This window comes from Penicillium oxalicum, chromosome I, assembly GCF_001723175.1.
Source record: "Penicillium oxalicum strain HP7-1 chromosome I, whole genome shotgun sequence".
NCBI classification, from domain to species: Eukaryota; Fungi; Ascomycota; class Eurotiomycetes; order Eurotiales; family Aspergillaceae; genus Penicillium; species Penicillium oxalicum.
The window spans coordinates 2,320,656-2,348,372 of record NC_064650.1 but is presented as its reverse complement, the minus strand read 5'-3'; the positions used below and the strand labels follow the sequence as shown (position 1 = coordinate 2,348,372).

Below are 27,717 nucleotides of genomic sequence, written 5' to 3'. Positions count from 1 at the left end.
CAATTCCTGGGAGCTTGATGCCGATCTTTGTCTTTTTATTTTATTTTTTTTTTTAATTTGGTTTTCAAAATAAAAAAGATTAGAACTATTAGGGGGAGGAGGGGGGGGGGGGACAGGTGTATTGATGTGTATATGCAAGCCTCAGCAAGCCTTGCTGCCATTCCCGATAAAATGATGTATCGTCTTGCGTGCTGGAGGTGTAAACCCGACTATTCAGGACTCCCTACTGTCGGTGGTAGTTCAATTCATCGTCTAGACGCGGGTCGATCCACTCCAGAGTCTCTCAGGTACCTGAGCTTTTCTGCTGCAGCAATCGCCCAAACCCAAAGGCCCAAAAGCCCGAGCCCGAGCCATCTGCGCCTGGAGCTTGATCACTGGACCCGACCCGACCCAGACAGCCTCACAAGCCCCCCCTTTCTTTCCAGCACCGACGGCACCTTCCCTCCTGAACTCCCCTTCTCATCACTCATCCATCCTCTTCTCGTTCTCTCGTTTGTTGCGCGCTCCAAGCTAGCACCGTCGAAGTTGCTTCCTGTCTCTCGCTTTGGGGATTCTTTTCTTTTTTTTCATTTAATCTCTTCCTTTCTTTCCCCCCGCTCAAAGAGTCCGCCCCCCCTTTTTTTGGACCCACGCCAGTTTCCCTAGGTACGACGCCCTGACATTCTCGACCTTGGCTTCAATTCTCTCCATCTCCAAACGATCTTTTGGGAGGGTTTTCATCAGACCATCTGAACCCTTTGCCCCGCCCGCTTTGAATCCCCCCAGTGACTGATCACAGCAATCAACGTACAGGGAATTTTATTCACGTCCTCATCCTATCGTCCTACGCACACTCTCCGCCATTTCAGATTGAAGCCATGTGTAAGCAGCTTCCACACGCCCGTCCCTGGCCCAATCCTCTTCCTGAAGAAAAGAGCTGGATTCAATGGCAATGACACCGAGGGGACATGGAGCCCAGAAATTTGGGAAGCCTGGATGCTGACGACTACCTTTAGCTTCGCCAGTTGCGAACGGTTCCCCCGTCGCGTCCCGCGACACTCCCTCTCCAGTCGGCAAGGAAGCTGCTCTTGTTGAGCGCACCAACCCCATGGGCTCCGGTAACGCCCAGACAGTCAGCTCCCGCGATCCCAAGGCTGTCGCCCAAGCCGCCAACGATATGAAGAACGTCGTTCGCCGCAAGTTGACCGGCTACGTCGGTTTCGCCAATTTGCCCAACCAGTGGCACCGCAAGAGTGTTCGCAAGGGGTTCAATTTTAACGTCATGGTCGTCGGTATGTACAGACGACGGACACTGTCCGAGCTGGTCTCAGGAGAATCTGGCAGTGTTTTTTCCCCCGGACAGTTTCGATTAACGCGCCGCTTTAGGTGAATCGGGCCTCGGAAAGTCTACTCTCGTCAACACCCTGTTCAACACCTCTCTCTATCCTCCCAAGGAGCGCCCTGGCCCCAATGCCGATATCATCCCCAAGACCGTCTCGATCCAGTCGACCAGCGCTGATATCGAGGAGAATGGTGTCCGTCTGCGTCTGAGCGTTATTGACACCCCCGGTTTCGGTGATTTTGTGAACAACGACGATTCGTGGCGCCCCATCGTTGAGAACATCGAGCAGCGTTTCGATACCTACCTGGAGGCCGAAAATAAGGTTAACCGCAGCAACATCGTCGACAACCGAATCCACGCCTGCGTTTACTTTATTCAGCCTACCGGTCACTCCCTCAAGCCCCTGGATATTGAGGTGATGCGCCGCCTGCACACCAAGGTCAACCTGATTCCAGTCATTGCCAAGGCGGATACCTTGACCGACGATGAGGTCGCCCTGTTCAAGCAGAGAGTAAGCTCACAACCTCTCCGTCCCTTGGGTGTCGGTCTCTTGGATGGCAGACTTATTGACTTCTTGGGCAATTTAGATTCTTGCCGATATCCAGCACCACTCTATTCAGATCTTTGAGGGTCCCCGCTACGAACTCGACGACGAAGAGACCATTGCCGAGAACCAGGAGATCATGTCCAAGGTGCCATTCGCTGTCGTGGGTGCCAACTCCGAAGTGACTGCCTCGGATGGACGCCGTGTCCGTGGCCGTAGCTACCCCTGGGGTGTCATTGAGGTTGATAATGAGGAGCACTGTGACTTTGTCAAGCTGCGCCAGATGTTGATCCGTACCCACATGGAGGAGCTCAAGGAGCACACCAACAACTTCCTCTACGAGAACTACCGCTCGGACAAGCTTACCCAGATGGGTGTCGCCCAGGACCCCAGCGTGTTCAAGGAGGTCAACCCCGCGGTCAAACAGGAGGAGGAGCGTACCTTGCACGAGCAGAAGCTTGCGAAGATGGAGACCGAAATGAAGATGGTCTTCCAACAGAAGGTCTCCGAGAAGGAAAGCAAGCTGAAACAGAGCGAAGACGAGCTTTACGCCCGCCACCGCGAGATGAAGGAGCAATTAGACCGACAACGCCAGGAATTAGAGGAGAAGAAGGCACGCCTCGAAAGTGGCCGTCCCATCGAAAAAGAGGGCAGGCGGAAGGGTTTCTCCCTTCGTTAAGCCCACTGCTTAACTTCGTCCGCCTCTCCTCCCCTGTGCCGTTGACGGCCGCTGCTGAAGATTGCCGTTTTTTCTCTTTCTTTTCTCAGCCATGCTGTTCCGTTCCTTTTTCTTCTGTTTTCTTTGCCCGTTCACTTCTCGGCCCTTATCAACGTCTCCAAGGGTGTCTTGCTTAATTTCCTTGTCCATTTGATCTCACACCCCGCCTCTCTCTCCAACGGGGGCGCTTCTGGGCGCCTCCTCTAACGCACATCTCTGCTGCAGCTACTTTCATTTTCCTTTAGTTTTCCTTTTCTTCCACTGGATGGGCTCACGTATTGCAAAAGCAGAACAGACAAGAGTTGGTTATTCAACAATACAAATTGCGAAGTTTGGGCCAAAAACCAGCTCTCGCGGAGAAAACTCAATCGTGGCTAATTTTCCTGTCTCGCTTATTTCCAATTTCTGTTCGCTACCCTTCTTGTGATGTACTTTTGTGATTTTTCCCTTCCAATTGTACTAGGTCCTGGGTCTTCCTCGCCGGCTTTCTGTGTGCTCGATTGCTTCCCCCCACTCCTTGAGCTTTGTTTCCTCCACTCTGTGATTTATCTCTTAGCCTTTGTTGAGCTATTCATCAACGCTTTGTATGTCTTGTGGACCATCCGGTGCTAAGAGATATCTGTTTCATGTCATTGTCGATTCTAGCGACCCGAACCTTTTCCATACGGTTGTCCTGGGTCCAGGACCGCTCGGCGGTTGTATAGGTGTCCGAGCATGCAGCCTGCCGCGGCAGTTGTGTCTCAATACGTAATCATCGAGGAATTACTCGCCACGAATATCCAGGGTCTCACATCGACACGAAGCTGGGAAGACACCGTTGATGACAAGGTGTCATACAGCACCGTGAAGAATTCAGAATGATGGTGAGATCCACACCGAGGGTAGCGTCATCCGGGCATTCAACATGACCCCCACCAAAGCTCGTATCTGAAGAAGGACATACCAGTGGAGGACTAACTCGATAGCGGAAGGTGTAAGTGGAAGCCTTGACGCATGTACGTATCGAACCATCTTGCGGGGGCGGAGAATCCATGTTGAGATCAAACATGATTGGTTTAATCGCTTAAACTACTAGATCTGGGGCGCGTGGGTTTATCAATCGATCCACCAAATTGCGCAACGAAAAGGACTCAAAAACAGAGGAATGGATTCTCATTTCCTTGTCCATTTTTTTCACTGCATTATTCAAATGTCCTGTCTACGTTCAATCGATCTCTTCCGAGGATGGCCTGCACCAGAACTTGTCCCCGTCGATTCCTTTAAGGAAGCTGCCGTGCAGGCTTTGTCTGACATAACCGTCTCGAATGATGGCTTTGGTTACGGACCAGATGAAGGATATATGCCGCTGAGGGAAAAAATCGCACGCTGGTTGACCCAGTTCTACAATCTACGGGAAGCTATCACGTCCAATCGAATTTGTATTACAGGGGGAGCCAGCCAAAACTTATCCCGCATTCTGGAAGTCTTTAGTGATCCTCTTCAAACGAAGATGATATGGCTTGCTGAGCCTACGTATCATTTGGTCTTCCAAATATTTGAAGATGCTGGATTCTACGGGCGTATGAAAGCCATTCCAGAAGACGAATTTGGAATGGATGTTTGCGCACTCGAACGAGTTCTAGCAGAGCTTCCGAGTGCCGATGATAACGTGGGCTCTGATGATGGCCGTGTAAGTCCTTTTGTTGTTCTCTGTTGAGTTTTTCCTCCTTGGTATTGTGTTCTTACTTATTCCCAGACGAGGAAACCATGCAAGTCGCCCCGGAAGATTTATCAACATATGATTTACTGCGTCCCCAGTTTTTCTAACCCATCCGGGACAACAATGACAATTTCTCGACGCGAGTCACTGGTCAGGATTGCTCGCAAACTTGACGCCCTTATCATCTGTGATGATGTCTACGACTTTCTCGCCTTCAGTGAGACTGCGGGATCATCAAAGCCGGTCGGTGCCCCTTTACCGCGTCTAGTCGATATAGACCGTCATCTCGACGGGGGGCCTCTAGACTCATTCGGTAATGTAGTGAGCAACGGATCATTCAGCAAGCTTCTGGCCCCCGGTTGTCGGGTTGGATGGGCCGAAGCGACCGAATCTTTTGTCTATGCACTTTCCCAGGCGTAAGTTCATCCTTTCCTTGCTTGATTCTTTGGCCCAAAAAAAAGAGACACATCTCTCATTCTGCGGATTAAAGTGGCCAAACCAAGTCCGGAGGTGCCCCCTCACACCTGATGTCGACCTTTGTCAACGAGCTCCTGAAGTCAAATTCGCTACAGCAGCATATTTCGACGAAGCTGGTCCCCCGAGGCCGTCAGCGGTTTTCGTGCATGATTTCTTCTATAAGGGAGCGCTTGGTGCCTCTCGGTGTGACATTTATGCCCGATCCTGAACGCACTGATCTGGTTGGCGGCTACTATGTTTGGTTGAAGCTACCTATCACTCTTCATGCCGATCGAGTTTGTCAAGAAGCTCTGGAAAGGCAGAATCTTCTGTTGGGTAATGGAAGCTTGTTTGCTGTTCCTGGGAGAGACTCTTCAGGCGTGGATTTACATCGAAGCTTGAGACTTTGCTTTATGTGGGAGGATGAAGAGCATTTGGTTGAGGGTGTAAGTAGGTTGGCCATTGTCATTGAGAACCTTTTGACGAGCTAGCTGGATGTTCTGGCTCATGATTACAAGATATGAATTCTTGAAGACGATGCGCGTACGTACTGTACATTAGAAAGTTTGAAATTCTGGGAAAGTCAGAAATCCTTGGAAAATCCACAGGCGCCTTGAAAGGGCCATGTCTCGCTGAAGTCTTGTACAATATTCGCATACTGTAATCAAGTTAGAATAATCCAACACAAAAACGACTTTTACTTAGGGAATACTTGCGCAAATAAATACGACTTTTAGAATTCCTCGTTGCTGCCAGGGTTGAGAGTATGTATATACCCATTCCCGCTTTCCAGTTGTTACCTCCGATATTCCACATTGAATTTTTTTTTCTCTCTCGCGATAAATACCAGCGGGGAGCTCACATATGAACAGTGCATGGTTATTTCACTTGGATTGTCTCGCGTCAATTAGCTTTGTACAGGTGGGATTCCACTATACAACATAGGGTGGAGACCATGGATCAAGCGCAGTTTGAGTTGCCCAAATTGGCAACGGACCCGATTCAACCAATGATGGCTTACATCGAGAGGACCCATTGTCGTTCTTCCTAAAAATCACCGAGATATAAAAGAGATGGACAATTTCTTGGATCTTCTTCTCTCTGCAAATTATCATTGCAACTTGTGATATCTCACCCCTTATTTATTTCGGCCCTTTTTCATTTCAGATATCTCCCAAAAATGGTGAAAATTGACGAATTTGCCGTGGAGCAAGTGAGGCACCCTCGCATCCCCCCGTCCTGATTTCCCCCTTCTCATGCTAATATTGATAGTGGATGGATCGCTATGAGAATGATGCCAAACACAATCTCGCCGAGACGTGTTGCGCATCTGTTTCCTTGGACGATCTACGAGTACTCTCAGGCCATGAGATGGATCTGATAGACTACTCGCAGAAACAAGTCTATGGTGCAATTCGTGGCTCTCAACTCCTCAGGTCAAACATTGCTCGACTATACTCATCCAAGACTTTCAACCCTCTGCGTCCGGAAGATGTGCTCGTCACAAATGGTGCCATTCATGCCAATTTCCTGGCTTTGTATACAAATGTGGGCCCTGGAGATCATGTCATATGTCACTATCCAACATATCAGCAATTGTACTCCGTGCCCCAATCATTTGGGGTGGAAGTCAGTTTGTGGAAGTCCTCTGAAGAAAAAGGCTGGCAATTGGACGTCAGCGAGCTCAAATCCATGATCAAACCGAACACGAAGCTCATCGTTCTGAAGTAAGTTTCGTGGAATCCTCACTTGCGACCGCTCACCTGGCTGACTGAGAGGTCCAGTAACCCTCAAAACCCGACCGGTGCTATCCTCCATCGAGATACGCTGCAAGAAATTGTCCAAGTCGCACGCCAACATGACCTTATTGTTCATTGTGACGAAGTCTACCGGCCGCTATTTCATTCTCTAAACTCCCATCAGCAAGACAGTCCACCATCTATCCTTGATCTGGGGTACAACAAAGTCATTTCTACGGGTTCCATGTCCAAAGCATTCAGTCTGGCTGGTATTCGGGTGGGCTGGATTGCCTCTCGAAGTCCTGAATTGATCGAAGCATTCGCTTCTGCGCGCGACTACACCCTCATCTCTGTTGGACAGCTTGATGATCGGGTGGCTGCCCAAGCTCTGTCCAGTCCTACAGTTGAAGCTTTGCTTGAACGAAATTTTCAGCTAGCGAAACAGAACCTTGAGGAGTTGGAAGTCTTTGTTCGTGAATTTGCGTGGGCCGTGTCGTGGACGAGGCCGCAGGCAGGTACAACTGCCTTCCTCAAGTTTGCAAAAGGTGGGCATCCAGTAGATGACGTGGTTTTCTGCGAAAAGCTGCTGGAGAGTCATGGAGTGATGTTTGTTCCCGGAAGTCGGTGCTTTGGGAATGGGCATGACTTCACAGGATATGTGAGAGTTGGCTACGTTCCTGAACGCGAAGTCATGGTCGAGGGTCTCAAGGCTCTTCGAGAATTTATGCGTGACGGATATGAGGACATTCCAGTGCAATCGGGCTGATTGAAAGGACATCATGTTGCGTTGTTGATACACATATAAAAATGGGATTTTTCCAAGAAGTGAAAAAGGTCGAGCTCATCGCAAAGCTTGAGCAAAAGCTAGAACAAAACAAGCTCGAGCCCAAGTCGCGCGAGATGAACATCCCAAGGTAAATCGCTGCGGGACGTCCAGTATTGGCGCAAGACCTCTCTGGCTCTGGTGAAGTTACCCATGCCTCGAGCCTGCATGTTCCCCATGCGAGCGAATATTGCACTTTGCACCTCACTATCTTCGGTCTCACACCCAGCGCTGAATATTGGCCACAGGATAAGTACGTTGATAGAGGAGTGGGGTTCAATTGCGCGCACAGCGTTGAGGATGTTGGCTACATCCGTCCTGACCTTGATAGAATCCTTGGGATGCAGCTGCACACGACGATGGAGGTGAAGTAATGCTGAGTGTACAAAAGCAAGGTGTGAGCTATGTAGCTCAATAGCGAGATTCTCGCCACGAGACAAAGTGTCGTTTGAGATAGGCCGGTCGAGCAGTCGACAAAGCTTTGTTTCAAGCTCGTCGGCTTGGTTCCTTGTTTCTGGCGACGATACATAGTATTTGCCAATTTCTCCATATTCATGAAGTCGCACTTTTCGAGCCATTTCTGATATTTCTGCGAGTATCGGAACAAGATCCAGAGAATAGCCGCTGATATCATCAACATGTCCGCTTGTGTGGTCTGAAAGCCCATCCAACGAGCTACTGCCAGGATTATGAATGCACTCGCCATGAACTCCTGAGAGGGCAGCTATAATATCCATGGTTTTGAACCACTTCACTAAGCATTGGATGTAATCATTGTCCGTCGTATCGTGTGACATCCTGTGGCTTTCCAGGACCGTCGTCAGGAGTCGCAACACTCCACGAAGATGAGCCCGCCCTATCTTCATATCCCCATTGCACACATCATTGGTACACAAAGCCATCGCAGTGGCGACAGTTTCGGCTCTGGTGACCTGCTTCGGATCAGACAGTGCTGCTCTGAGCCCAGATATAGCTCGATTTGTATATCTTAGCAAAACCATCTTCGACGCCGGGCTTGAATCATGAACAAGTCGGCCATGGTGGCTACATGAGCTAGCCAAAAGCGCATGCAGAAGATGTGGCGTCTCCATGGCAGCGCTGATCATTCTGCGGAGAAAGACTTCGGATGACGCCGGGAATAACATTTGGGCTGTTTGCGTTGCAAACGTGTGCATCAAAAAGCGTGATTCCTCAGAAACCAGAAAGGGGGAATTGTTGAGGAGAGGTTGATGCACAAGTTTCATACGGTTAAAAACTCCTCGTGTGCAATCAGTGGGAGCGGTCGTCACCCGCCCAAAACTTGTACAGTCGATTCTTGCTTGTTGTCTTTGCCGAATTGGTATTCGATCGATAATACTCAACTCGTAAAGACACCCCCGAGGATATCGCTTGCAGCGCAAGCAGACCGGCTGCTGCATATCACACTTGAGTCGGAGGCAATTAGTCTCCGACCTGACGTGGTTTTGTCTTAGGCAGATTTACCTTCACTTTCTTTCTCCGGCATTCCGTGCAACCATCTCGTCTCCTCCGATGAGACGAGGCGTAAACCTCTCTTTGCTCGGAGAGTGGTCTACTTTTTGACGAGGACCATGTAGCCATCTTCCGTGAAATTTCTTCAGAGACGCTGTTGAAAAATACAGTCGCAATGTAAGTGGTACCCTTCTAAATTGCGTTAATTGCCCTTCAGAATGCAGTTGTAAGATGCGCTTGGTCGTTCCGACTTGCCACTGACATTGAATCGACCCACTATCTTCCCTTTTAAGGGTATATAGGCGACCCCGCCAATCAGGAGACAGTATACCAACAGCATCGCTATACGGGTGGATCGATACTTTAGGGGGATAACCACAATTTTCATTCTATACTACTAGTTGTTTTATCCATTCCATGTTGATTTACTCGCGATGAAACTTGCAGGATCGGAAGCAGGTGAACCACCTTAGTTAAAGGTCGCTGCTGAAGTCTCGGCCTTTCAATTTGTCCGATCCCGAACAATACAAAGATAACCAGACGTGGCTAATTCCTAGTCTTATCATATCTTTTGACCAACACGCCATTCAGTCTGTGGCTAAGTGTTGTATATCATGTCATAAAAATCCCGAGAATCGAGATAGTTTTATTATGAGTGCTTTGATCTTGCTTTCCTTGTGTGACCACAAGGAATTCATGTAAAAGAAAGACACGTGGGCAGGATCAGCTCATACGAACTCGTAGTCCAGACTTTATACTAGCGTTTACGAAACAATGTGACATTGGCCACATGGATGAAAAACAAGGGTCAATATCGGGAATTTATGGGATTGCAGCTAAGTGAATGTGAAGCGTAAATGTCTGTCTGTCCTTTCTGGAGCTTATCACAGACATTGGCCCGAAATACGCCGAGGTTGTTGTGCCTTGGGGGAGGCTTGTCAGATATTTGAGTGGGATTGCTGAATTCCGTTTGAGGTCGGGCCTTTTGAAGAAAGCCAGACGTCTTGGTCTAACAATATGGAATGGACACCCGAGGACATTTTCATTCGCGGACAAATTTGGAGTCAATCGTTTTGTTCGCCTAGTGTATTCGCAGATTGCCCAACGAAAGAAAACGAACGCAAAATATCTCGGGCAACTTTGGAGAAATCCAGAAGACATTAATGTATATGGCTAGGAGTGAGAAATTGGAGCGTACGTCCGCCATACAACGTACCCGCTGTGTCTAACACCGTTCACAGTGGGAACGATGGATTCTGTGGGACAGAGACTCGCACGAATCCTCAATGACAGCCGTTTGCCGAGGACACAAAAATCGGAGCCGAGGTTCAAAATCCATTTACTGACCATGAGGACTGTTGAAAGTCGATAGGGAGACATCAATGACATCATGGTTCTCAGTACATGACAAGACCGCGCATCATGACCTATAAAAGTTCTTTCGTCTTCATGTCTTAGTGAAAACCGAGTACGTTGACAGATCATCATTCACCTTTTCTCGCAGCTACTTCTTCTCGAAGACATGTCGCATGCCTATCGCAGTGATGGTGTTGTATCAAAGGAAAGTGCAGGCTCGTTTCTCGAGCACCTTCCCTCTTGTACGCCCGTTTACGATTATGATCCACAGTGTGCAATGGAGAGCCTCTTTCCCAAGGATTCGGTTGAAGATCGCTTTGTCGTCTTGAAACACTTTCCACCAGACGCATTGGCAGAGCATACGGAAAAATTACCTGGACGTTGTGACTATTCACCATCGCTTCGAACTCTTATCCTCACAATGCCTAGTGAGCCACACGAAGTAGCTGCTTCTGCGTTTGAGTTTATTCTGTTGAATACCGCACAGGAAATGAAAGTCAGAAGACGAATCAAGCCATGTGCAGCAACCCGCATCGATACTCCTGACCGAAGCAAAGAGGCAGATCGATCCTGGAAGCCACGCTTCAAAGAAAACTGGAGACAATTCCCAACGGTGGTTTTGGAAGTTGGCTTTTCAGAAACAGCAGCAAAGCTAGAGAAGAACATTTCTTGGTGGATCAATCAGTCAGAGGGTGAAGTGAGAATGGGTATTACGATCGACATTAAAAGAGGATCAGATCACATCGAAATCAAATCCTGGACCCCAGCATTCCAACCACAACTACGCGGTGTTTATGTCACAGCAAAAGGTCGCCACGTCAGTAACTCCATCAAATATCCCCCACTACCTCGGCTTGTCCAAAGAATTCTCGTCAAAAAGGGCAGAAATGGCTCTCGTCCTTTTGTAGAAGGTGGACCTCTATCTATTCCATTTCGCGCGTTATTGTTGGACGAGCCAGGAGAAGGTGAAGGTGATTTCGCACTCACAGACGACATGCTTTTGAACGATCTGGCAGAGGTAGTCTGGGGATCAGTTGCAGACACTGAACTTGCCGAGGCCAAGAAGAGGAAAAAACGTCGAACTGCATGATCCGAGGACATCTTGAGCGTTCAAACAACGACTCTGCTTTCCGCTTTCCGAAAGCTATTTTTTCTCAACCTGTTCGCGCCTCAGGTAATACGAGAGAGCCGGACGTTTCTATTGCTTGATTTTCAGGTCCGAAGAGGGAATTCTTGTGAGTCGTTTCGTTTGATTCAATGCTATTCATTTGGAATGACCGGAGCTGCATCTTACACAGTCAGCCAATAGACCAAAAGAACTGAGCCGAACTTTTAACTTGAAATGTTGGGTTTGCAACGGCTTCCGTGAACAGATGGTCCCGCGTATGCGATTACGTCTGCATTCTCGAAGTGCTCCTTTGCCCTGTCACTCGTGAAGCAACTTACAGAGGTGACAATTATGCCAACTTTATCTCTGTCACTTTATTATTACTGGACCAAAACGGCAACATGGTCGGTGGTCGGCTATGATGCAGGAATGGGCAGGAAAGAGAAGGCGACCATTATTCTGACGTATTGACGTCAAGATTACCCCCTCTTAAGAAGCAACAAGACTCAGGGAACTATGGATGCAGAATTTATATGTGTTAACAATACTTTGAATTGCCTGATAGCGAGGACGCTACTCTGAACATAGGTAACATCAAAGTTCGTCTTGTTGCTGATGGGGCTGATCCGAAGTTGGGAACTCTATAAGAGCTTGTCTGTACTATCTGAAGATCAGGCCAAGTTGATGGCAGTATATCTCTTTCAATTCAGCACAGATTCATATCATGAATGCAGTGAATGATATTATCATTCGAGAAAGAACGCCCTATATTCTGTAATTCAATTCGTTCGTAGCAAGATAGCGCTCTTCACCACCGTTCTCTTCCAACTGGGTATCAATAGCTCGAGGGAGGACAATTCGATGTCATCGCTCATGATCTCAATTTTAAATAAGAACCAACCATTGATTGGCTCACGTGAAATTTGTCCGAAAATCCTGGTGACCTGGGCTTGTGTTTCTTAAGGAAAACAGGCTGCCTCGCAGGGCAGTTGCATAAAAGAAAAATGAATCGAGGAGTCGATGATTTGTCTTCGCCATTGCTTGTACAAGATTCGATCCTGAAGTTGCTACGGCTCCCAATGCTCATCTGAGCCGAGAAGAATACCCTGTGTTTTATTCAAGGCCTCATCTAGGCTGAGCTGAGTTGCGCCGGCGTCCACAGCCCATTTCTCCACAGCAACAATCGATGCATCCCCACCCGCATGACCCCGTGCTGACGGTGCTACCCAAACAGACACGAGTTCCACAACTCTCAATTCAGCGGCAACAAGGCATTCTACTATTCCGACAGCTTTTTAAAGCAATGAAGGTTAGTATCTGGTCTGCATGAGGGATGCTTAGTCGGTCGCGCAAGCGTCTATCTGGCACGTGCTCCTAATCCGTGGATCTCGAATGAAAAGCGCAGAATGCGTCTTTAAGCGCGACAATTCTAAGCTTTCTATTTGTCGAGACAGATAGATTGGAGTTTGATCATCACTCTGAACTAGAGCGATTGGATTCCGATTGCCGCTTCAGATTCAACGGAGTGCGCGTTTCAAAGAACAAGAAACAACCAGAGTGTTGAATCCGTGGTAATTCCTTTTGATATTTATGAAAGTCGGATTCAGGAAAAGGTTGTCATTGATTGTAACTAGTAGGATGGGTCAACCATTGTTGCTGTGCCTCCTCTTTTTCTTCCTCTCAGCGACGGGACGGCCCTTCATACGTCGTTCTGTGCCATGATAGCCTTGGCGGACTTGGGACTAGCCCAGAAAGACTTCTGAGAAGGAGCAAAGTATTGTAAAGAATCAACACGCGGAATGAATCAAATACGAAAGTGAAAATATCGTTATTTCATACACACCTTTTCTGACAACCACACAACTTGTGAGGCGCCCTTGATAGAATCCAGGAAAGAAATAAACCCCCAATAACAATCATAATACGTGACTCAAAGCGAGGGCAGTCAAAAACCCGGATAGTATGAGGTGCATATCAAGATAGCTCAGCATTAAAGCAGTGTCCTCTGATGCTTCTGTGCTGACCGTCTCGTCCCCACTGTTTAATCAAAACCATGAACTCAAGTGTACTGATCATACCCATCAAACTTCACACCGACTTCCGGGTAAGGTGGATCAGGCCTGGTGGGCACCCAGTCACTCGACATGTTGTAATACTTCTGCACAGCGGGCAAGAACTTGCTATCCTTGGAGCAGAAACGCAAGGCGTGTGGGAATGGCTGATCCTCTAGTAGTTCGTGGCGAATCAGCTCGTTATAGCTGAAGCAGGCGTCATTTGCCTTGCTCCATTGGCGCATTTTCTCCCAGTCTTTGCACTGGCGGTACTGGCCGACGGCGGTGGTGGCCGTGCCTGAAGCGTCCACGGGGATATAGCGTGGGGTGTCGTCGGCAGCGCACATGATATCTTGACGGACGTTGTCGAGGCAGTGGATGAGATGCTCGGTTGGATAGCTTTGTTTGACTCCCTTGCGGTATTCAAGGTTGGAGCGGTGGAGAGATTTCTGTGGGTGAAGAGTCAGAAATGTATGTGCAATTTAATATCACTGGTGGTGAGGGAGACATACCAGACAGTGCATGCTGTGCATGGAGGTAATCATGTAGACGCTGTAGTCTTGATCCCATGGGAAAGGTGCTGAGGGAGGAAGACCCTGGGCCTTGGCATCTTCCTTGGTAAGTGCCACGTTGATATAGTCGATTTCCATGTTGACCCAGGCATGATCACTCTCCTCAACACTTTCGGAGCTGTAGGGGGTGGAAGCGTGCCATGCAACGGGATGATCATCCGCCAATCCCGCTAAAAGATGAACATTGTTTTGATTAGCGAGATAAGTAAATCAAAGGGGACCAAAATTGATTGACTCACCATGTTTCGTAATTCGCTGAGCAGGCACATGCTCGTGAGACTCGTGGTCATGAGTCTCATAATTCCTCGTCAAAGCCAGTGCCATGAGAATGTTCGAGAAAATAGAAGCGCCAAACAGAATGGCCAAAGTGATGAGCGTCACTTTTCTCGAGAACCATGACCTGAATCCCTCCTCCTCTCGTCGCTGAAGATATTCATGACCGGTGAGTTCCTCTCCACCGGAATCGCGACGACTCGAAGACGAGTCATCATCATGCTTGAGCAAGTGATACTTCTCCAGAGTGGGCGCCATGATGCAGTCTCGTGGGTCTCAACCGCAAGACAGGGGAAATGGCATGCACTTAACTCTATGAGACCAGGAAGAAAAGAATGAGCGCCACGACCGGTCTTATACCAAAGGGACGAGAGGGGACCGGTGATACTAGGTCTGCTGTAGTAGGTGCTTTAGCACCTTTTCCCCCACCTCTTTCCCCTCCAGTCTGACGTATATTCGAGAGGGCTCAGCGATCGGGAAATTAATTCTTCACGCTTACATAGACTGACTTGAACAAGATTCTTGCACAAGTATGCTGGTTGTGGTGGTCTCATTGGCCGTGGTCATGTTCAGCCTCACGGAGAATTCGGGGAATTCGGTCTTAAATGGATAACGCCTAGAACGTGTATTGTTCAGGTGAGCTTATCAGATAGCATGAATCTGATAGATCCCTGCTTGTCACCAGGCATCTTGGACCATCACTGCAGGAAGTGGCTCCTCACTGCCCGGCTTTATGAGCCGAATTTTACTTGGGTCTGTTGATGAGGTATATGGGCATGCGAAGTAGACCGTCACATAGTCCTTCAACTACAGACAACAACGACAACTTTGATATTTGAGATCTTCCAGATTCAATGACTCCAGCGAAATTCTTCCGATCCCATTTCATGGACTGGAGGAAGACAAGATGGAGGGAATTTTGGCGACAGAACCGTAGTCTTCTTCTCATGGCCCTAGCCCAATTGATCTCCTCTTTAACCGCTGTAGCGGCCAAGCTGCTACAAACAGCCGCTCATACGAATGATGCCCTGAATACAGGACAGGTAAACAGAAGAGAGCCTGGTGCGAATGATCATTGTCAAACTTGAGCTGATCTGAGAAAATAGGTTCTTGTCACGATGATGAGCTTCGTCATACTTCTGAGCTGGCTCTGGATACTGGTCGCTCGTATCCCCGGTGTGCCACTGTGCAGAAAGAATCTGTGGATGCTGATGACGATTCGAAGTGTCACTGGCGTTGTTGGGAGTAAGTTATAAACAGATCTCATCAAACGAGAACCAAGATCAAGAGGAACGACTTTGTTAATGAAGTGATTACCACTCCCCCCTCCAGTCTGGGGCTTCTACTATTCCCTACGTGCACTACCTCTTTCCGAGGCGACGGTGATTAACTTTCTGTCGCCAATGGTAGCCGCATACGCTTCTAGTCTTCTGGGCAAAACACCGCCATTTACTCGGACGCAGCAACTCGCCATCGCTGTCTCCTTTCTGGGAGTGACTCTCGTCTCCCAGCCATGGCTGAACATCCATGCTGCTGCCCCCAGCACCACTCAAAAAGCATCCCATAGTAATTTTTTCTGCATGGGTGGAATGTGGGGTCTCTTACCGACGACGGTGATTTCCAAGACGGTGGAACGTATTACCGCCATCGGGGCTGGCCTGGTGGGTGTCGTCGGCGGAGCCGCAGCCTACGTGGTGATGCCGCTGATCGGTCATGATGCGGATCCAGCAGTGACAGTGAACCATTTTGCGACGTGGACTGTTGTGCTGACCACATTAAGCTTGCCCATCACCGGGGTTGACGCGTGGAGAATGCCTTATCCAGTGGAGTGGGCGCAACTGGTGTTTCTGGGGGTGTCTGGGTTTTCTGTCCACATCTTGCTTGCCATGAGTATGCAGCAAGGAGGGAGCCCCCGGACTTTGAGTATGGTATACATCCAGATCGTTTTTCTGTTGATCATGGACGCGGTGGTGTGGGGTGAGAGTCCGAGCTGGGTGAGTGTGGGCGGGGGGATCTTGATTCTAGGAAGTGTGGTGACTACGGTGATGCTCAAAGGGAGTCAAGCAGATGGGGAAGATGGGATAGCATGGAAGCAAGGCATTTCAGGCGAAGAAAATGAGATCGAGGAGATGGAGATGATGGTGGAAAAAGACCGTCATGAGTCATCAAACGCTTAGGTGAAACAGGTCTTTATTCTCGTGCATCCTGTTAAACCTGGCACAATCTTGGGGTAGCGATGAATTCGAGTTCTGTACATTGCAGCCTTCGAGTGATTTCCATGGTAGGGAATGATCATTCCTCAATTTAGCTAGGATTCTGTCCGATACTCAATCTTTCATGGCCCGTTTCGAAATTAGCGGACTAGACCCATTCACACTCTCGTAATGATGAGCATCAATGCACGCTTGTCGTGACTTGAGCACAGCCGGCTGTGTACGCTCAATCATCTCTGACTCATACTCTCGCACAATATCTTCCAACTTCATCGGGACCTCCTCTTTGGTGCTCGCAGTGAATAGTTTAATGAGTCTCGAGACATCAATCACCCCATGATTGGCCGCCTCTCCACGGACTGCAATTTCTCCCCGTTAGCCTAGACTCCGGCATCATTCTCCATCCACGAAGGATGTGATAGAAGCTTGGGGACTTACACATTGTCATTCCATGAGCCGCGTCACCCACCAGCGTCACTGTCCCGTTGTGATGATCCCACGCACCCTTCTTTGGCGGCCAATCCTCGAGGACGATCTCTCTCAGCTCCGTCTCCGGGGGCAGATCATAGACAAGCTGCCGAAAAGGCTCAGCCCAATCGACCGCCAACTTGCGCATCCAGGCCAAACGATCGGCATTGCTTTCGGGCATCTCTACCGGGGTTTCTTTGCCCAGGAATCCAGGCTGGTAAGGCCAGCTCATCATGATCTGGCAAGTGGCATGGGTGTCTGGGTCTATAGGCCGAGGTAGATGGATGAACGAGAACCAGAAGTACACGTTGGTCTGGGGATCACCACCCTGGAAGAAGTGCACATCGATGGGCTCGCAGTGTTGGCGCACTTTTTCCACGGGATAGAGCACGCGGAGCCCAATTAGGCGCACAGGAAGCCGATATGGCATGGCAATATCGGGGCAGAGAATGCGGCGAACCATTGAACGCGCCCCATCGCAGCCCACGAGTAGATCGCCCGTGGCGCTGCTTCCATCAGAAAAGTGCGCCGTCACGGAGGAGTCACTGGGGTGTGTGATGTCGGCGATTTGCTTGGACCACTATCCACTGGAAATGAGCTCACTGCATCATAGTAAGGGCATGAGGATCAAGATGGGCTGATTCAACGTACCTGAATATCTAAATCCTTCATCAGCAGCGCCAGCAGTTTCTCACGCGACACTCGCGAGGCGGCGTTGGCAGGGATCGGCCAGGACTCCTTCGCCGCTCCTGTTCGAAGATCGAGAAACTGAAATTTGCCGGGATTACCCTCCTCAGCGGCACCGGGATTGACCAGACAGTCCTTGAAGCCAGCCAGGATGTCTGGGGGCAGAATGCTCCGCAGATCAGTGAGGGCCCAGTGAATGGTGAGACTCCACCCTGCTCCGCGAGCGAAAGCATACGGATCCCGCTCGAAGAGCGAGTACGTGTATCGCACTTGATTGTGAGCCGGATTTTGGGTTGCCTTCAGATGCCTCAACGCCTGTGCCAGGATGAGGCCCGTGAGTCCGGCGCCCACGATGAGGATGTGTTTCTGGCTTGTCTTGGGGTCGATCATTGTGCTCTGGTTCTGCCTCTGTGATGCATAGATGGAAGTCCTACTCCCCATAGTTCAAAGTATTTAAGGTAGAATATGTGTATACATCCAATGATACCCAGACTCACCGGGGATTGAAGGGCAAAGTGAATCTTCCCCAACAACCCCGTCTAGGCCCGCGGATGAAGACGGGGTATTCTCGGGGTCATTCAAAGCGGGAATTCTGAACAGGCTGAGATCAATGGCAAGAGGGCGAGATGCGGCGGAGAAGAGCCTCGCCTCTCATTCCCGCAGCGAGATCTTTCACGCAGACGAAGCTCACGCATTCCTTGGTCATTATGGTGGCGTCGCATCCCCAATATCAGGAGTGAGTGATCATACGTATCATCATAGCTGGTTTGATCCATTCTCGGTCGCGGCATATTATCGCTCGTGAAACACCCCGAGACTGATCCACAGAGACCGGAAAGATGCCCCCTACCCAGACCCTGTTCTCGAAGGCACTCGCCGGTCCACTGCATAGCTCTTCCATCCTTCACTCGGCTATTTGATCCCGTGGGGACACGGAGAAGATCTCACGCGGCCCGAAGAGGCAGCCCTTGGATGGGCCAACCTACAAAGGCGATAGGACAAGGCACGTGCGATGTTTGAAGCTGTGATCATTGCAGGAAACGGTATGGTCCTCTACGGCGGAGGCAAACATGAAGCCCATCTCGGTCCTCTTGTTGATCGTGTTGACCACATGTCCTAGAGCCTCACTCACATGCGCGAAAAGCCCGAGTCCGAAAATTAACCGTGAAATAGCGGGTTGTTGTGCTGAGATTCTTGTGCCGCGGCGAAATCAATTCCCACCGGCCTTGACCGTCGAGCAACCCCGGAAAGGTGGTGAAGATGCCAAGGGTGAGGACTCTTGGCTTGACGGACACAGTCCGAAAACCAAGTGACCCACTCGACGTAATCACAGAGTGTTATGATTGGATCATCGCCCCCATTTAAAAAACACACAACACATGCCCTTTTAGGCTTCCTTTGGCCCCGGAACCACAGTTACATAAATTACCAAAGTATGGAGCGGATCGGAGCGAAGCGACGCTTCTACATTCGGCCCAATTCGAGCTTCTCTGATTGGAGGATTAGAGTTAAATACAGGATCTGAGGGCGCAACTGAAAAGATCAACAAACTTGACGAATTAAACTACAGGATGACGGGCGGCAGCCCAAAGCTCGCTTTCAATCTCCCAAGAGTGTCGGGACTCGTGGTGGGAGGATTTGTACAGTACTGTCCCTGAGGCCGTACGTGTAATCAACTGTATTGTAAGTGGTCATATCCAACAAATGTCACACGATCGGACATTGCGCACGTTAGCAGGGGGTCAAACGCTAGACGGCCAGCTCCTGCAATGCCCACCCTCTTTCTTTCTGACTCTTTCATTCTCTCCCCTCTCAGCTCTCTCAGTGTGTCTCCATTAGGTCCTTGCGAAGCACCCGCACCCCATCCATCATGTCGGGCTCCGTTCAGAAAAACGTGATGCTGGCGTCCAAGGGTAAGTCCGCCGCTGTATCATCTCTTCCCCCCCCCTATTGCTTGCTCAATGTCAGCTGACACGTAGGGTTCCCTCCAGCATCGACCATGCTCGGTCTACGCCGTGCCGTAGTAGCGTCCCCGTCCCTCATCAGGCCGACCATGGGCCTGGTGTGGCAACAACAAGTTCGGTACAACTCCCCAAAGCATCGCGACAGATATATACACAAACACACACCGGCTAACCGTTCTTTCACACTTGTAGTCTGCAGACCACGAAACCCGACACAATACAATTGAAAGTGAACAAGCCGGAAGATGGTCTGAGGGAACTCGAACGCCAACGTCTCCAGCGACCTGTAGCGCCCCATTTGTCCATCTATAAATGGCAGATTCACTCAGTCAGCTCCGCTATGGAGCGAAACACTGGACTCCTGCTTTCTGGCGGCCTGTATCTCTTTGCGACCTCTTACTTGGCCGCTCCCTGGCTGGGCTGGGACCTATCCTCGGCGACCCTCGCTGCCTCGTTTGGTGCCTTGCCGGTGGCTGCCAAGGCTGGTATCAAGTTCTTCTTGGCCTGGCCCTTTACTTTCCATCTTTTCAACGGTATCCGGTATATCGCCTCCTCTGCCGGGTACACATTGACGAGCAAGCCCCAGATTGTGAAGATTGCATGGGGCGTTGTCGGCTCATCGGCGCTGGCTGCCATTGGCTTGGTCGCTTGGGTTTGAGGAAGACAACCATTGACGAGGAAGACTACCGCTTAGAATCGGGGCTTCGAGAAAGAGAGCAGTCATTCTGTATATGTATCCCAGAAGAGAATGTACAATTGACCGACAGATTTTGGAAGTCGCATGGCAGTGATAACAAGCAATCACCATCGGTCTCGCTCGGAGCCTCGGTGGAGTGTATGAGATCGTTTCATCCCCACGTCTGTACTCCTGTGCGCTCAACACCACAGAGACTACACGCACACACCCCCTCTTCTCTCTCTCTCTCTCTCTCTCTCTCTCTCTCTCTCTCTCTCTCTAGTGTCTGAGACGCGACATAAGATATGACGGATTATTGCGCCATCAAAAGATCGATCGGTACTCCATGCGCTCTCTGGAACAATTATCGAAACCTCTACATAATGATCTTTCTTCTCACAGGGGATCTAACATCAAACGGAGTCTCAGGACTTGTGCAGCACATCTCAACACGACGACTGATCTTAATTTGCTGTTGTCTTCGAGATGTGCTTCTGTAGCCCCGTCTCAGTAAAGCAGTATACGTCAGGTCAGATTATTCTTGGGCCTATTATGTCTTGTCTTACCGATTTTGAACAAGGTCAGTGTAAGCAATACGCACTATGAAGGATTCTATTTCGTAGTGTCATTCCTCTACACTATCGTATGTGTGGTAATTTTATTCACTCAGAGTGGCACCATACTAGTGATCCTAGTGCTCCCTTGTTATAAGCGAAGAATGTGCCATGGGAATGCAATGGTTGGCAGACCCAAGAGTAGGGCTGACGGTGCTGGGGGAAGGAGCAATGTGAAAATCAACAAGGGCACTTGGTGAGAATATGAGGGAGTCAAGTGCCATGAGAGGGCTCGATTTGGGAAGTTGATTTCGAGGAATTTGAACATCAGGCCGGATCTTGCCAAGATCGCGCGTGTTGAGTTGACTGCATCTGCGAGAGATTAAGTGTTTTTTGGGGGGACAACCATTTTGCACCTGGCAGAAATGACTGTATGTTTAAAGTACAGAAGATTTCTTCGAGAAGAATTTCCTTTGTCTGCCTCAGATCAATCTTCTGGATTGAAATTGGGCCTGGCTACAGACCTGCCTCTGTGCCATTTCAGCCTGGCCGAGTGACGCTTATCTGCCAATGTTTGCAACAAAGTACCAAGGATTGTCGAGAACAATGTCTATGGGCCTGGCCCCCAACTTTGTACTGTATGTTTGGACCAGAGATGAAATTACTCCGAAATACGGCATTACAAGACCAGAGTTCCGCCTTGTCCACCGCGGAATCCACAATCCGGACAATTGGAGACCCACAATATCCCGGCGCTAACCCCACCAGCCGCAGCGCCTTCCGCTTCAGCCCGATCAACACGGGAATATCCGAGGCATTGCTTTCCAGTGTTCCAACACCAACTATTACACTGGCGGGATGATGGAGCTAACAAGCAGTCGTCAATGGAGTTAAGGGATCGCTCAACAGCGATCTCCTGGGAAGATGACCCGCAATTGAGCGTTAACAATTGAGAATCGGCGCGGCCTTCTTTCGGGCCGCGTCCTTATTCGCCCGTGGGAACGATGTGAAGCGATCGATTCGCCGTAGCCCGTGAGAATCAGATCATTTACCGTAGATCTCACAGAATGTAGAGATCAAGTTGGTGGAATATCAGAGATAATCCCGAGACTATGATATTAATGCCAGGTCCTGCGATGGCATATCTATACTAGAATCTCAATCTTCAGAGTTGAAGAGCATCTTTTCTCCCCCATTCTAATCGAGTTGATTCGTTTGACTCCCTTGTACGACTTGCAAGAACTAAAGGGATACAAAGATTCTCTAAAATGGCAACTGCTGTGGAAACACCAAGGATACACTCTCTTCCTACCGAGTCCAGTCCGATGGCGGCTCTTAGTCTTGCAGATCTGGCCTCCCAGATCGAGTCTGTTGCTGCTTCTACACCAGACACACACGCGAATGATGTTGACCGAAAGCGCCTGCTAAGCGCGTGTGATCAGCTCCGCAAAAAATTGGAAACGCCGTTCGAATTCACCCTGCGGACGGTTTTCGCAGTATGTTTTTCACCCTTGTCCCTGGCGGCGGTAGCGGCCGCGTGAAAGTATCAAGTACGGTGGACTAATGTGGCTACGTGGTGCAGGGCTATCCCGCCATAGCCCTTCGGCTTGGTATTGATATGAAAATCTTTGATGCGGTAGCGCAGCACATCGAGTCTTCGGGCGAGAAGACCATCACTCTGTCGCAGCTGGCGGAGATGACCAAAGCTGATCCTCTGCTTGTGTGTAAGTCACTCAGTCCTGCCTTTCTGTCGGAAGCAGAATCCTTAGAGCACGCTGTAAAAGACCCCCGAAACAGAAATTGTTGATTACATGAAGACTGACGACTCAATTCTTCATTGCTTTTTTTTCTCCAGCACGTGTCATGCGCTTCCTGTCGGCATTGGGAATCTTCAAAGAAGTCGAACAAGATGTGTACGCTTCAACTCCTGTGGCAGCAGGCTACGTCTCGAGCTCGCCTCTCTCTGCGGCGGTGATTCACGTGTAAGTTCTTGACTCTTACTCCCCAGAGTCCCTGTTCGATTCACTGACGGCCTCTGGAAGTACGCACTTCTCAATGGTCCTCACTCAGCTCCCGGCCTACTTCCATGAGAAAGGCTGGCAGAATCCCAACAATGTCCTCGATGGCCCCTTCCAATTCGCCACCAAGACAAAGTCGCACTACTTTGACTTCCTCTCCGGAGAACCTTATTACCAACAAGCCTTCAACACGGTCATGACCATCTCTCACCGTCGCCAAGGCAAGAACTGGTTCGATTTCTTCCCAGTGGAGGAGAAACTGGGCGGTGTGACAAGCGACTCCGATGTTGTCCTCGTCGACGTGGGCGGTAGCCAGGGAGGTGATATTATCGCCTTCCAAAAGCAATTCCCCAGCGTCAAGGGTCGTCTCGTTCTGCAAGACCTACCAATTGTTATCGAGGCAATTAAAGATGGCGAGCTCCCCGCGGGTATTGAGGCGCAGGGATACGACTTTTTCGACCCGCAGCCCGTCAAGGGTGCCAAAGCCTACTATCTCCGCACCGTGCTGCATGACTGGCCCGATGAGCAGGCGAGACAGATTCTGGCTCGTGTTCGTGAGGCGATGGCGCCTGATTCATTACTGCTCATTAACGAGACTTTGCTCCCAGAGTCAGGCATTGCGCTGTCCTCGGCGCAGGCGGATCTGACCATGATGGTTTCATTTGCTTCGTTGGAACGAACAAAGGCCCAGTTTGAACAGCTGCTGAATGATTCTGGGTTTGAGCTGGTGAAGGTTTGGATGCCGGAGGGATTCACGGCGAGCTCGGCGGAGCTCGCCTCGCAGGCGACTCTGCTCGAAGCGAGACTGAAGTCTTCCTAGTGAAGATTATCCCGCATACAACCCCCGAATCGGTAGATAGTGGACAAATATCCCGGATGACAGGAGGAGGAACGGCTGCGCCGTCTATTTCATCAATTTTGAATTATATTTGCCTGGTTTTTTTTTGGATGTATGCTTCATCTACTTATTCAGAATATGCAAAACGCCACACATTCATGACAATCGTTCAAAACAAGAGTGCTAGCACAACACAAGTAGTGCGAGACGGGGGATTGTAGATCGGTTTGTGAAAGCGATTGTAGGTTCTTTCGGTGACCGGGATGCGAAGACGATATTCACATGATGCCATCCCACAAGCTTGAAGCACCAAGATCATTATCTAATGCCACCTGAAGACCAGGGGTCAGCTCCAAAGAACTAACCGCGCTGACCTGGGCTTGAAACTTGAGTAATTCGCAACAGAAGTTTAAACTATCCTTTGCAGGTTCAACGGTTTGTTGATGCGACACCTGCCCAGCCTTCATCCCCTTGGCTTGGGCAATGGCGTAAGAGAAGAGGATATAAATGTCAACACTGGTCTCACCGGCTTGAACCCGCCGGCGAAAGATCTCCATGGACTCTTCTACCGCGTGGAAAAAAAGATCACGCGAAAGACTATTTATAATGGGAAAATCATTTTTCTCCAATTCAGCGGTGAGTTCGACGATGAGAATGGCGGTAGCGTGGCATAATGTGTGTCGGATGATATCGCCTCCGCGCACCTTCAATCTCAGAAGCTCTTGTTGCTGAGTTTCTGGCGGGGAATCGGCCGGCATTGGTGCCTGAGATGCCAACTGTATCGGAGATAGACAGGCGAGTGCATTTTCGGTGACCACTTTGCGACTAAAGTAGAAAGATTGGTCTAATTTGGCGTCCACGGCAAACGGCGAATGCAAGGCCAGCAAGAAACGACGAGTCAACATGTTCAGCAGGTGAATCTGAAAGTCTGTTGGCTTTGGGGTGTCGGGGTTGCAATCTCTCTGATATGATTGGAGCGTGGCTGTGTGCGAATGGCACATAGCATCCAGCTGCATGCCCAGTTTGACAACCCACTGGTAATCTTGACCAGGGGCCTTTTTGAGAGAGTTACAATATCGAAGAATCTGTAGCCGAAGTGCCATGGTTTGCATCAGCATTCGCTGAACGGTGCTTTGAGTGAAACCGTCTGGGATATCTGGTCCCGCGGATAGATTGCTGATATCGACATCATCAATGTTGGATGGCGGCTCGCTGTCAAAATCATCATTTGATATGGACGGCGGCATACCCGTATCCAAAGATGATTGTATCGACATTTCCAGAATCGTCGCCCAGAGGCGCTTCCGCATCTCGCTCTCCAGGGGCGAAAACTCGGGAAATGAATGCGTGACTCTTTGTGGAGACCGAGTCCAACAGCAATACGTAGGGGAAAGTCCCCCGAGATCCATACCAGCTCGGACGGATCAAGGACGGTTTGACGCGCTAAAAACAGCAGGGTAGAGACCTGTAATACGGACAGGTCAATGTCGAATTTTTCAAAGCTTTCGGTGAGCCAAAATTGAGCGCCGGCAATCCACTTTGGTGCTAGCAGCTGAAGTTCATCCGCCTCAGTCTCCGGAATAAAGCAGGCCCCGATGGTCAATACAAGGGCGAGTGTGGACGGAAATGCCCGACTTGCACCATGCGGGTTGTTCCAGTATAGCTCATATTGTTGCATGAAGGTCGGGGTATGCAGCACGCGAAAGACAGACTCGAATGTGTGTAGATAGAGCATGACCAGACGATCACAGGTCGACTTGGGGAGCAGATTATTCGTGATGTTGGGTGGTCCTAACTGGGTGTAGTACTTGACGGCTCGCTCTGACTTGATAACCCGGGCGTAATGAGAGCAGTGCTCCCAAAGAGACTGAATGTCTGCATGGTCTGACCTATGCAAGAGGATATCCGTGTGCTCTGACTGTCATCAAGTGTCAGTCGAATGCCTTCACCTGAACAATTCTCGAGCCAACCCAAAGCTTTTACTCACCTGTCCAAATGATGACTGAATATAATGTTTGCCACAGCCCAGGCTCTTTGCGTGAGAAACGGTGCGTCCGGGGAGGTCCAGGGACTCATTCTCATTCATCAACATATCCCCAGGAAATGTGAACCTTGACGGAAAGTTGAAGAGGGGTGGCAGACCAACACTACCACTGCTTGATGGGGTGAGATTGACCGGAGGAGAGCTGGACACCGTACTAGTTCGCACACTATCTTTCTCGGAAGTAGTCGTTGAGGTAGGTAGATCGGTGATAGTCGAGCCCGCGCGAGGTGCCGTCTGGGTCAATCCGGTGATGGGATTCCGATAGCCACACAAAAGGGATGCGCTCCCACATGGACCACACGGAAACGCACGATCACATTTCACCTTGCGTCGTCGACACTCGACACACGCAACGGCAGGCCGACGACGGCGATAGAGAGGAGCACTCATTGTGTGTAAAGCGAATATTCACGGAACACAGTGAGGGGGTATTGAATGACGAAAGAGAAGTAAAAGGAGCATAAGGAACTCATTTTCCATTGAAAAACTATTTGATTTCTAATGACCATGAAACCTATGAGGGGAAATCAAACTTCACGATTCCTGTATAGTGCAACCAAGTACCATTCTAGACAGAGTGGATGGGTGGCTTGGCACACGGGCGACCTCCGTCCAACTGGCCCCACAGCCAAGGTTTACCACCTAGGTACCGAGTCCCACTAGTATGCTATCATGCGATAAATGTGCTGTACCATGCAGTATGCTTCGTAGCTTTTGAGGCTCTGACCCCCACGCGCCCGGAAGAAGAAAGGGAAATAACTGGTGAACAAGCCTAAAGTTATCAGTCTATGAGGCCTAGAGACCGTGTGTTCAATCAGTGTCCTCTCGCCGCTGATCACAGATCGAGCAGCATGCGTACCTCGAAGTGAGATGAGCAGGCCGCTTATCAGGCAGTGGTGAAACTCGACTCCGCAACCCCGCACATGCTTACTATGTGATTATTTTCAGTAAATCACAATAAGCGCTAAATAAAGCCTGATAGGAGCAAGATCCTAAAAGAGTGAGATTCTCAAAAAGTAGACCTGATTGGGGAGCTAGAACGATTCGGGCTATAACTGAGTAAGTGGTCCCGTCGGCTCGTGCATGCAGATCACGTGATTATAGAATCAGGTGGATCCACTTACCACTCTGGTAAGCTACGTACCCCCTGTCCTGTCCTGTCCTGTTGGTGCCTATCAAGGTAGCCGCCCGGCAGACCGCGAGCGGGAGGTTTACTTCAATTGGGCCATGCCACCTTAGCCTGGGCCGTGGATCTATGTCTATGCATCACCGGCCAGGGGGAGGTGGAGAGTTTAACTGAACGTGAGCAATGTAGCCGACGCACTCAATACTATCTTCAAAAAGAAAATGCTTCTGAGGAGTTTTTGTGTCATTGAAAAGTGTACCATCGTACGGAATCAACTGCTTAACTGAGCACGGTCGATCCGAAAGGGAAGGCCACAGGAGTCAGATCATTAGATAAGTAATGCGGCACGGTACGGTGTCGGCCCGCCCTTCCACTTCCGCCCAAGCAACGATGAATGCAGAAATGTTTATTTACCACCCTCTGTTTTGCACGACTTCCGCAGGTATCTGCTTATGGTAGGCAATCCTATTTGGTCCACACTTGACCCTCAAACGGCATGGCGTCATTGGACACCATGTATGCCGTTCCCATTTTTGCTGGGCTGGACTGGACCATCTGTAGGAGGCGGGGTTGCTAGCCAGTTCTCCATATTCCAATCACAGATATGTGCCCCCGCTGTATCCATCGAATTAGGGAGCTGAACTTTAAGATGAGGGACAGAGTTGAAATGACCCAATCACGATAGGAAATCAAACTCAACACAAACCCCTTCTCACAAGACAGATGCCTAGACCGGAAATAGGTCTTACATGCAGAGCCAGATCTCACCTGCAGAAAGATACCTCGAAGGACGCGTCGTGGGTGGCCAAAGTGGACTGGCCAAGGTCTTCGTGACCAAATCTGAGTGGCTCATCTGTCCTGACAGAAGACGCCAGGTAGCAATGCCGAGCTTTGCCAATGTACAGGGCCATTCTTTGAATGTCAATGGGTGGATTGCTCTCGGTAAAAGTTCAAGCTCCAGCCAGTGAAGGCAACTACTGTCGGCTACTTGGACATGGT

At 49.8% G+C, this 27,717-nt stretch overlaps 12 protein-coding genes across 12 annotated transcripts; 8 read left to right on the top strand and 4 right to left on the bottom strand.

The window, feature by feature from the left end:
• Positions 1-171: 171 nt before the first annotated feature.
• Positions 172-2,544, top strand: POX_a00804 (Cell division control protein 3; the record flags this gene model as incomplete). The annotated part of the gene is made up of 6 exons (XM_050109743.1): positions 172-287; positions 515-645; positions 793-861; positions 996-1,271; positions 1,366-1,832; positions 1,909-2,544. 6 exons carry the CDS (start codon positions 172-174, stop codon positions 2,542-2,544), a joined length of 1,695 nt encoding a protein of 564 aa, XP_049973511.1.
• Positions 2,545-3,772: 1,228 nt separating this feature from the next.
• On the top strand, positions 3,773-5,229 carry POX_a00803 (uncharacterized protein; the record flags this gene model as incomplete). Its single annotated transcript, XM_050109742.1, has 3 exons — positions 3,773-4,252; positions 4,319-4,698; positions 4,773-5,229. 3 exons carry the CDS (start codon positions 3,773-3,775, stop codon positions 5,227-5,229), a joined length of 1,317 nt encoding a protein of 438 aa, XP_049973510.1.
• Positions 5,230-5,918: 689 nt separating this feature from the next.
• Positions 5,919-7,243, top strand: POX_a00802 (uncharacterized protein; the record flags this gene model as incomplete). The annotated part of the gene is made up of 3 exons (XM_050109741.1): positions 5,919-5,951; positions 6,011-6,465; positions 6,523-7,243. 3 exons carry the CDS (start codon positions 5,919-5,921, stop codon positions 7,241-7,243), a joined length of 1,209 nt encoding a protein of 402 aa, XP_049973509.1.
• A 98-nt stretch (positions 7,244-7,341) lies between these two features.
• Positions 7,342-7,878, bottom strand: POX_a00801 (uncharacterized protein; the record flags this gene model as incomplete). Its single annotated transcript, XM_050109740.1, has 1 exon — positions 7,342-7,878. One exon carries the CDS (start codon positions 7,876-7,878, stop codon positions 7,342-7,344), a length of 537 nt encoding a protein of 178 aa, XP_049973508.1.
• Positions 7,879-10,292: 2,414 nt separating this feature from the next.
• Positions 10,293-11,216, top strand: POX_a00800 (uncharacterized protein; the record flags this gene model as incomplete). Its single annotated transcript, XM_050109739.1, has 1 exon — positions 10,293-11,216. The coding sequence occupies one exon, from the start codon at positions 10,293-10,295 to the stop codon at positions 11,214-11,216; it is 924 nt and encodes a 307-aa protein (XP_049973507.1).
• Positions 11,217-13,293: 2,077 nt separating this feature from the next.
• POX_a00799 (uncharacterized protein) lies at positions 13,294-14,388 on the bottom strand (the record flags this gene model as incomplete). The annotated part of the gene is made up of 3 exons (XM_050109738.1): positions 13,294-13,734; positions 13,798-14,027; positions 14,097-14,388. The coding sequence occupies 3 exons, from the start codon at positions 14,386-14,388 to the stop codon at positions 13,294-13,296; spliced, it is 963 nt and encodes a 320-aa protein (XP_049973506.1).
• A 596-nt stretch (positions 14,389-14,984) lies between these two features.
• Positions 14,985-16,307, top strand: POX_a00798 (uncharacterized protein; the record flags this gene model as incomplete). Its single annotated transcript, XM_050109737.1, has 3 exons — positions 14,985-15,173; positions 15,237-15,375; positions 15,463-16,307. 3 exons carry the CDS (start codon positions 14,985-14,987, stop codon positions 16,305-16,307), a joined length of 1,173 nt encoding a protein of 390 aa, XP_049973505.1.
• Positions 16,308-16,457: 150 nt separating this feature from the next.
• Positions 16,458-17,888, bottom strand: POX_a00797 (putative FAD-dependent monooxygenase; the record flags this gene model as incomplete). The annotated part of the gene is made up of 3 exons (XM_050109736.1): positions 16,458-16,702; positions 16,782-17,391; positions 17,463-17,888. The coding sequence occupies 3 exons, from the start codon at positions 17,886-17,888 to the stop codon at positions 16,458-16,460; spliced, it is 1,281 nt and encodes a 426-aa protein (XP_049973504.1).
• A 1,480-nt stretch (positions 17,889-19,368) lies between these two features.
• On the top strand, positions 19,369-20,120 carry POX_a00796 (uncharacterized protein; the record flags this gene model as incomplete). Its single annotated transcript, XM_050109735.1, has 3 exons — positions 19,369-19,411; positions 19,478-19,580; positions 19,655-20,120. 3 exons carry the CDS (start codon positions 19,369-19,371, stop codon positions 20,118-20,120), a joined length of 612 nt encoding a protein of 203 aa, XP_049973503.1.
• A 1,840-nt stretch (positions 20,121-21,960) lies between these two features.
• Positions 21,961-23,530, top strand: POX_a00795 (uncharacterized protein; the record flags this gene model as incomplete). The annotated part of the gene is made up of 4 exons (XM_050109734.1): positions 21,961-22,188; positions 22,275-22,416; positions 22,548-22,674; positions 22,735-23,530. 4 exons carry the CDS (start codon positions 21,961-21,963, stop codon positions 23,528-23,530), a joined length of 1,293 nt encoding a protein of 430 aa, XP_049973502.1.
• A 296-nt stretch (positions 23,531-23,826) lies between these two features.
• POX_a00794 (uncharacterized protein) lies at positions 23,827-25,982 on the bottom strand (the record flags this gene model as incomplete). Its single annotated transcript, XM_050109733.1, has 4 exons — positions 23,827-24,760; positions 24,798-24,901; positions 24,960-25,466; positions 25,536-25,982. The coding sequence occupies 4 exons, from the start codon at positions 25,980-25,982 to the stop codon at positions 23,827-23,829; spliced, it is 1,992 nt and encodes a 663-aa protein (XP_049973501.1).
• A 1,485-nt stretch (positions 25,983-27,467) lies between these two features.
• POX_a00793 (uncharacterized protein) lies at positions 27,468-27,686 on the top strand (the record flags this gene model as incomplete). Its single annotated transcript, XM_050109732.1, has 1 exon — positions 27,468-27,686. The coding sequence occupies one exon, from the start codon at positions 27,468-27,470 to the stop codon at positions 27,684-27,686; it is 219 nt and encodes a 72-aa protein (XP_049973500.1).
• Positions 27,687-27,717: the final 31 nt, after the last annotated feature.